The sequence below is a fragment of the Populus nigra genome, chromosome 4 (genome assembly GCF_951802175.1).
Source record: "Populus nigra chromosome 4, ddPopNigr1.1, whole genome shotgun sequence".
Lineage (NCBI taxonomy): Eukaryota > Viridiplantae > Streptophyta > Magnoliopsida > Malpighiales > Salicaceae > Populus > Populus nigra.
The window spans coordinates 15545066-15554430 of NC_084855.1; the positions used below are offsets into that span (position 1 = coordinate 15545066).

The following is a 9365-nucleotide window of genomic DNA, read 5'->3' on the forward strand; positions in this document are numbered from 1 at the left end:
TTCTAGGTCAAAAAGTGTGACCCAGTACTTGATTCTTTGTCTAGATCAACTCCTGGGTCGAAATTAATAACTAGAATTTAAACTGCTTTTTATCAATAATAATTTTAACCATAATTTTTATTTAACATATATTTTATTTAACTAGTTACAATTAAAAATAATTTTTCAATCAAAATACAACCGTACAACACTGCAAAATACACTCTTAAAAGAGCAAGTAGTGTTAAGTTGCCCACTGGGAGAAACGGTGCAGACGGCGGCGTTTAAGATTTAAACAGAAAAAGTAAACGGTAGCGTTTTAGATTTACACAGAAAACAAACGGGGCGTCTTGTTCTGCTCATCTCCTCGTTTTGTCCAGGTGCCGCGCGCTCTAACACCACCAGTGGTTACCCCAACCCTAAAGACCACAGCTAGCCAAACTATAATCAATCCAAAGCTTACAGTAGCAGGCAGGGAGATAGGTTATTTGTCGGTAATCAGGCTGCAATGGCTGTTGATGGAAGCAAAAAATCTAAAGTATCAACAGCTCCACCTAGAAAAATCAATGTTCAAAAATTTGCAGAAACCCGGGCATCTGAACTGGAGAGTCTTCACTCAATCGTATCAAACCGGCTAAACAACAATTTCCGGTCTCAAAGAAACAAGAGAAGAAGAACCACTGCTTATGAAAATCAAGCTGCGAAAAAGAGACATCGAAAGAGACGTAATTTAGGCCTCCTCGGTAAAGCCAATGATGACCTGTCTTCGGCTTCAGAAAATAAAGAGCCAAGGAAAGTCCCTCGCCGAGTTCGCAGGAGAATTGAGCTGAAAAAGAATCCAGAATCTGGTTTTGCTACTTCCGGCGATGGCACCAGGAGATTGAGAACTCACGTCTGGCATGCCAAACGCTTTACAATGACTAAGCTTTGGGGATTTCACCTTCCTCTTGGTTTGCACGGCAGGTAATTAGGAAGTAAGGCTAACTTATTCTGATTATTTTGGGAATTAGTTAATAATTAATGATGTATTTTGTGTGGTGCAGAGGGAGGGGATCCAGGGCTCTATTGAAGTGGTACAGAGACGGAGCGGTTGTGCATGATGCAAGCTACCATACTGCTGTCCAGTTGGAGGGTCCAGAGGCAGGCATTCACTTTTCTGTCAAGTTAGCAAAATATTTTTTATTTGTTTGCCACATTACATGTTAGAGAATAAGCATTGTCTATATCAAGCTTTGTGGCGCATTTTTTATTCCTCCATTGTTGAATTCATAATCTAAATAGAGATGATACGTTGTGTGATCTCCAGGAGTCATTAATTTCAATTCTAAATATGGTACTAGTGCCTTCTCCATCAGCTCAATCTGGCGATATTGCCAAGTCTATTCTTACTGGTGTTATCTATGGCACTGCTATGGTAGGTTAGCCCATTGCAAACCATTGTGAAACAAGGATAGCTTAAGTATTTGGATATATAAACTCTTTGATTTTTTCTCAGCTGCATCATGCTGGAGCACCTGTTTCTCAGCCGATAGCTCCTGTGAACTATATGTGGCGACCTTCTTGTCTTCGCAATAGAGAAAATGGCAATAACGAACATGGTTCTGGTGGATGTAATGAAACTCAAATCTCTGATGCTTGTTCTTCCCATCGTCAACTTTGGGTGTGGATACATGCTTCAGCTTTTAGCGAGGGATATGATGCTCTGAAATTTGCTTGTCAGAAACAGGTACATGGTCTATCTTCTGTTCTCATGAGGAAATTGCGTGTTTTAGTGACTTTTTGGCCAATCCTATTATATATCTATCTGGTGGCTTGACCACCCTGCCTCAAAACCAAGGTTTATAGGAACCGTTTTTCCTTTGAGCTCACTGATTTTTGGTAAAAATTGTGTCTGTTTGTCTGTTTTTTATTTATTTTATATATTAAACTGGAAAACTATGTTTCTTTGGGATGGAGCTTATCATTCTAAACATTTAGTGGATGAAGAATATAAGGTTCTGTAAAAAAAAGGCTTTGTTAATGTGCTCTTAATATGCTAACTTCTTAACTTCCTTTTTTTTTTCTTCAGATGAATGAGAGTGGCATTTTGATCAATTGTTTGTCACTCGAAGGCCAGCTTGCAAAGTTAGAAGTAATGGGATCAAAGGCATCGGAACTTTTACAAAAGACATTACATCCTTTTTCTTGGTGAGCAACTCAAAAGTACAATTAGATTATTCTGAATCAAGATGAAAAGTAAAAAATGGCTAAAGGTGCTTATCGTGTGCAGTAATTCAGATAATTCTTGGCAATTGAGGAACTGCTCTGTTTTAGAAGTTGATGGTGACTCTGAGTTGAAGAAATCTATATTTCAAAGCGAGAACATTTCTCCTTGTTCAGTTTTATCTCTTGCTGTCAAGGATCCTCGTTCTCTGCCTGTAAATATTGTTGACATTCCCAAGCCAACCCCTACTAGTGTACTCAATAATGTTCCAGAAGATGAAGCAAAAGACCATGATGCCTTAACTGTAAATTTTGGAAATGGTGAAAAACATCCTCACTCATCGCTTTCAGAACCTGAAAGGAGTAGCAGTGTCCCTGACAATAGGAGTTTGTGGGATGCAAGCAGCAGAGTAACTCCCCCAGTGGAAGAGAATGTTCTTTGCTGGGAAAGGCATCATTTGCGTTTGGATTTTATCTGCCTTGATGGTTGTAAATCAAGGACACCAAATACTTCAACTAAGGTGCAGGGTTCAACATCTTGCCCTATTCTGCTTCTTACAAACAGTAAAGGAATGGACTCAATGATGCGGTAATTCCACTTTCCAGGTTCATTCTTCCATTTGGCATAGCTCCAATTATGTTAATTTCTGCAGTTTATGCCTTGAAACCTAGGTTGGACATATTCATGTACCACTTTTACCTCAGTATTTTTTCCCAAATATGGATACCTTCTAAGTGGTATCTTGTGAGCTAAGTATCGCTGTAGATGTAACCTGCAAGTAAGAATCAAAATGCATGATCAGGACCTGCCTTTACTGTCACAATGTTTCTTTTTCTTTCAGTAAACAAATTTTTTCTCATCCTGCACAAGAGTAGGAAGAAACACTTTGTCCAATTCCTTCATATGTGAAACCGTGTACTCATTGTTCACTTGTTTTTAAGAATAAAGCAGAATGAAGAAATGCTTAAAATGATGAGAAGTTTTTGGTAGTAGTTGTCTAAATTGTTATTCTGATGTTATTGTTGTGCCGCAGTAGTCATGAATTAAGGAATTAAAAAATCCCATGCATACATAGAGAAAATCACCCTTGATATTGCCATTAATTATAATGGATTCCATCGAGTCTGCTTGGCTGACCCTATTCAGCGAGTTTGTTCATGTATTTTATCATCAATTCACACTTTGAACCTATAGGAGCTTATTCCTATCCCTGCCCAATTCTTTGCCCCCTGAACCGAAGCCCAGGGCCAAAGTAGTTCAAGTTTTATCTTGTTTATATCTTCATGGGCCAAATCAGAATCACTTTCGACAAGAGAGGTTGAAATGAATTGCAAATATTTTACACAGGATTAAATTGTGAAGTGGTTTATGATAGCTTAATTACACCATTCAGATAAAGCAATTTGGAACTTGCTCTCTTCATTAAAAAAAAATTATTCTCTACTCTGCCATTAATTACATCTGAATATATAAGATTTACTTGCTCGTTGCCTTTTTACCTTTGCCATCTCTAAATGTATGCTGTCATGGCCTTTTTATGTGAATGGGCTATAAGACCTTATTAGAACCTGATAAGCACTTCCTTTTCTTTCAGATGGTCTGTTATACTTCCCTTAAGCTGGGTTAGGGTCTTCTGGATTCCTTTCGTCTCCAAAGGAGCACATGCAATAGGTCTGAGAGAAAAGCGATGGATTGCTTGTGAAGTATGCATAGTTGACAACTGTACAGTTTTCCATACAATGTTGCAAAACCATGCATGCTAATTTTCTAGCCTTTGCAGGTTGGGCTGCCACAATTTCCTTCTGATTTTCCTGATTGTAATGCGCACTTATCTTTTATGGTGAACGAAAGTGCTGCCCTTGACCACAAAATGGAACGACTACCTCCTTCTGTAAGACCTCTGAAAGTTCCCATGCCTTTCCCATGGAATAGTGTCCGTCTTGCTCTTGATAAAGGATCTGCTATAGTTCAAGATCCTCAAATTTCTGGTCGAAAAGATAACATTGATGACAATTCATTAGTGAGCTCAGAAGATGGGGATTGTGCAAAAACAGCAGCCACTGGTCATTGTGATTCATTTGATGGATTTGTAGGATGGACATCCAGTATACTGATTGATTTCTTGAGTGAAATCCATGCCGGTCATTTGCTTTTGTTTCCTCACATTCCAAATAAGAAGACAAGGCTTTCAGAGCTTATAAAGGATGAAAGCATCCTCAGTAAAGGTCAATGTAGTGCCCACCAAATCACTTCTAACCGTAGATTGTGTTTCATTAGAGTTCTTCTACATGCATACAAGGAAGGGTTTTTTGAAGAAGGAGCGGTTGTTTGTGCTCCCGGTCCAAATGATTTATCCATGTGGATTTCTAGGTATTCTAACAAAACTTTTCTCATCTTTTCCCTTTTCTCACTGATGATAACTGCTTTAATCTCTTTGACATCAACAATTTCATAATCATTCTTTGAGCTTTGTAGTCACAAATGGTGGATTTATAATTGGAAAAGATGATGTAAAGATATTTGTGAAGCTTCAAGAATATTTATTAGTATCCATGTTGAACCAATGGAGCAAGTTGACTCCATGAAGGATATAATTCTTGAGAAATAACACGAGTCCTTGTTTGGCATTTCTTACGGCCCATCACACTTGTGAGCTAATATCATCCACTTCTTTTGTATGCTGCAGATCAGAAAATAATGAAGGTGGACTTCAAATTTCCCAGTCATCTGTGGGTTCATATTTCAAAGAGCAACCTTCTAGTAAGTGGGAACTCTGGATACCGCAGGACCCTGTGGTAAGAGAATCTCATAGATGGCCTATTGGTTTTGTCACTGCTGGATTTGTTCGAGGGAGGTTAGTATGATAAGCTCTTGTGCAGCACATCTATTGACATTTCTCTTCCAATAAAATGTGCAGTTTTGTCTGTGGTGGTTAACTCAGATTCGTACCTTGCTTGCAGCAAGAAGCTAGTGGCTGAGGCTTTTTGTGAGGCAGTTTTACTAGCTCAGCTTAGGGAGGAGCAGTGGAGTGGGATGCCTATGAAGCAAAGGAAGAAGGAAATATATGTCCTTGTTAGGAACCTGAGATCTTCTGCATATAGACTCGCCCTTGCCACTGTAGTCCTGGAACAAGAAGAAGAAGATGTGGTATTCTTGTGAGATGGTGCCGCCGGTGGGTTTTTCATATCCATAAAGATGCATAAATCTTGTTCTCTAGCTTAACTATAGGTAACAGAGAGAATTTTACTGGAGTAACATACTGGTCATCACGGTGTTGTTTTCATCAATAGATATCCACTGCCCGACGGTGAACTACTGATTCCAGTTCAGTTTCTGCAATGCAATTAAACCTCTCCTGTTTAGGAGAAGGTTTGCTAAAATTCAATTTTTTTTTTTAAAAATTAATTTTGTTTTTATGTATTTTGAATTGTTTTGATGAGTTTATATTAAAAATAAAAAAAAATATTATTTTAATATATTTTCGAGTGAAAAACATTTTAAAAAACTATCGCAATCACACCATTATTATAATCCCGTGTATCCAGCTTAAACCAAGTAGCAAACATGAATGTATATGTTCAAATAGCCTGGCAAACTTCCAAAAGTTATACTAGTAACTCTTTTAATTTGCCCATCATGTATGATACTGCAACATCTTGCAGCTTCATAGCAGGAAATCCGTGAGGACACTATAGAGTTCGAGTCAGAGTCACAAGACCAAACTCGAAAGTCACGCACCACAGATCAACATTCCGGGCTCATGTACAATTAATTAAACCAGGCCCATCTCCTAGTTTGGCCCAATCAGAGCCTCTCTTGCTTTGCTTGGTGGCTCAAATAAATATCGAGACTTTGAAACAAAACTTCAAAACCAAATCGAGCATCTTTTAGAAAGCAGAGAGAATTCACCTCAAACAGGTACCGCCTCTCTCTCTCTCTCTCTCTCTCTCTCTCTCTCTCTCTCTCTCTCTCTCTCTCTCTCTCTCTCTCTATATATATATATATATATATATATATATATATATATATATATATATATATATATATATATTCAATTTTTTCAATTAACTTATTTTCATAATGGTTTCAATCTTTTATTTCCAAATAAAATAAAAATAAAATAGTATGAATCTCTTTAGATCTTAGTTACTGTTGACCAATCCATGATGAAAAAAAAAGAAGAAAATTGTTTCAATTTTAAAATCCAAGTTAAATATTTGCCTTTTTTTATAAAGAAAATATTTATCTATAGTCTGCTTATTTTCAGTAAATATATACAAAACCAACCTGTGGCGATTTGGAGTATAGGGAGTTGAAGATGGCAAGGATCAAACCTCAAGATCTCTTACAACAGAGCAAAAAGAAGAAAGCGCCGAGCCGAATGAGCGTCACTGCTATTGTTTCATACTGCCTCATTCTTCTCTTGACTTTATTTTTCTTGTATTCTACCTATAAACACTGGTCGCTAAGGTCTGTCAAGTCCTCTGATTGATTCTTAATCCTTTGTGTTGTAATAAATTATGCTTAATTTTATAGTTTGGATGCGCCAAACTAGCTGGATTTGGATCTGTATTTTTTAAAATATTTCTCATTGTGGAGATACAAGTTTATTGTGTGTTGATTGTCAACTTGGATTATTCATCTCTCTCTTTGGCTGTTATTATACTCGGCGTGTTTTACTAATTGAGGGAATTCTCAGGTGGTAAATGCCTGTATCTATTTGTATGGAAATGAAGGTATTTGAGGCTTGTGTTTAGGTCAAGTGTGGAGACTGAAAATGTTGAATCGGGTTTTGGGGTACATTTTGTCGAGAACCTTTTGGTTTGATGGTTACCATGGTCTTTCCCTATAGGGGCCGTTCTTGTGGAATGCTAAAGTTCTTGGGCTTGCTACTGTAATGGTGTTGGTCTGAGCCTTGAGAGCAGCCGCCTCATGTAAAAGATGCGGAAGGTTTGTTTCTTAGTTTTACCTCAAAGAACCTAACTTCGGGGTGGGATCATAATTGGATAATGCCCTTTAAATCCCAGATTTTTGACTGGTATTTACAACAGAATCATTTGTAAATTGTTGTAAAAACGATAATGCAAGATTGGCTGACTTTGCATGTTGATGCATGCGTTTCAGAATTTTTATGCAAGAGCTTGATTTTAATCTGCCAGACTCTAATTTTGCCTGGTTTTGTCTGCTGTAGTGTGGTCATGCTTTTGTTGATTCAAAGAAATATGATCTCCCTGGATATGCAGTATGTTTTTCTGTATGCTGAGCGATTTTAACTTTTCTACTTTGTTTTGTCGAAAGGTTTTGCAAAGCTTATCCTTATATAGTCCAGTATAGCCTTTACTTTGGAATAAACAATACACTGGAATTTTCTTCATAGCATTAGATGACGATATGTAGTGCACTGTAATGAAATCCTTGCCTAAAATGAATGAAGCATGCCCGCTGGGTGTACATACATTAGACATTTATATTCTCTAAAAGAAATGCACCTAAAGAGCCTTTTTATAAGAATGCACAAAATAACTTTGTTTTCATTTGGCTAGTTGGAATCTTTAGTTAGGTCAGATTTTATTCTTGCTAGCTCTGAGTTAACATGCTTCTCACTGAGTTATATTGGTAAACTGGATAACTCTGGCTGTTTGTTTTGAAAGACCGGTAAAAAACCTAGATTGATAGGTGCCTGGTTCTTGTTTGGAGATTCAGCGTTGTTTTTCATGGCATTGTCAATGAGTTTCAGCTTAGTGACGACCGCTGTTCCTGCTGGTGATGATGATGCTACTCATTGTTATAATAGCACTCCACTCTGTATTGCCATTTAAACTTGTAATGGCACCATTGAGCGAGTGCTATTGTCAAATATGGAGTGGCAATATTCTAGTTTTTAGATTCATGAATAGCTCTTCTTATAGTCGATGTCATCAATGGTCCTGAAATTTGCCTTTTGTTTAAAGTAGGAACCCTCCTCACATTTGAACATGGCAATATAATATTTTGTCACTGTATTTTCAAAAGTTCCACTTTACATTCTACTATTTATATAGTTGATAATACTTTACAAGTGAGGTGTGAGCGAACTTAATCAATGAGAAATTTCAAAAATATTACAAAAATATCATTATAATTGATTTAATATCCAAAGTACTTTCATAATTTATGCATCTTCTTTTTTTCTAACAAAAAATGAATTAAGGTAGCAATATTTGAATTTGGAATTTCAATCTTGGATCTATATTGCCCTACGAAAGAGAGAGTTTCAATATATTTGTTCTATTATTCAGAAATTGTTTTGAAGAGAGAGAAGGGATGATTGTTTTAAAGAGAGAAAAGAGAAGAGAGGAGATGTTTAGGGAGAGAAAAGAGACGAAGAGAGAGAGGAGAAAGAAGCAAAAGGAGAAGAAAGGGGAAAAAGAAAAAGGAAGAAGGCAAAAAAAGGAAGTCAAGACATATTTTAAGCTTTTCATCAAAATCTGAATTTGATATTGGCTCAGTAAGTAAAATGTAATTTTTAAACAGATGGAGGCAAAGTATTATCGTGCTCAAATGTCTAGAGTATCAGAGTGTCTGGAGTATTAAAGTAGTTTTTTCTTTAAAATATTATACTGAGAGACCTATTTGTAAAGTTTGAAAGCTTACAAGGTTCTTTATTGGATCTATGCATAAGGTTTCATCAATAGGCATCTTAGCTGAGGCACTTACATTTGCATTATTCCATAAGGAACTCATCTATGCTTTAAGAGGGTTAAGCATCCAACTTGTAAGTTAGAACGTAACTTGGGAAATTCACTTTGTACTTGGGAGACTGAGCATATGACTTTTTTTTTTTTTACGAGTATTTTTCTCGTGCCATCTTGAACGCCTACCGTAATATGGAAGCACTGCGTGGCTTTGTGATATGGTTTCTTTGTTATAAGTATTTGTACCATCATATCAAGGTGCAGGCTGGTTGCTCTTTCACCAGCTCTTTCTAAGCTTTTCTTTTTATGGATTCTGTCTGTTATTATTATTTTCTAGAGCTGGGTAATCGTAATGCCTGGTATTCCTGTTGAAAATCACAATGGTCATTTTTTTTTTCTCTTTGTTCATGCTTTGGGGTTTGGGATGGAAGGAATTGCAAGGTGATGTAGGACAACTTGGAGGGTTCGGTTATGCCAAAGGAAATTTAAGACAGCTTTTTAAGGTATCC

At 36.9% G+C, this 9365-nt stretch overlaps 1 protein-coding gene across 2 annotated transcripts; it reads left to right on the forward strand.

The window, feature by feature from the left end:
- Window positions 1–277: 277 nt before the first annotated feature.
- LOC133692671 (ribonucleases P/MRP protein subunit POP1) lies at window positions 278–6810 on the forward strand. 2 transcript variants are annotated; one of them, XM_062113773.1, is made up of 11 exons: window positions 278–942; window positions 1023–1119; window positions 1286–1393; window positions 1475–1705; window positions 2048–2166; window positions 2249–2770; window positions 3777–3885; window positions 3963–4552; window positions 4869–5036; window positions 5143–6100; window positions 6450–6810. In XM_062113773.1, exons 1-10 carry the CDS (start codon window positions 488–490, stop codon window positions 5339–5341), a joined length of 2598 nt encoding a protein of 865 aa, XP_061969757.1. In that variant the 5' UTR covers window positions 278–487; the 3' UTR covers window positions 5342–6100; window positions 6450–6810. The 2 variants fall into 2 exon arrangements, with proteins under 2 accessions (XP_061969757.1, XP_061969758.1); XM_062113774.1 differs by having other exon boundaries at window positions 6491–6810.
- The last annotated feature ends 2555 nt before the right edge of the window (window positions 6811–9365 follow it).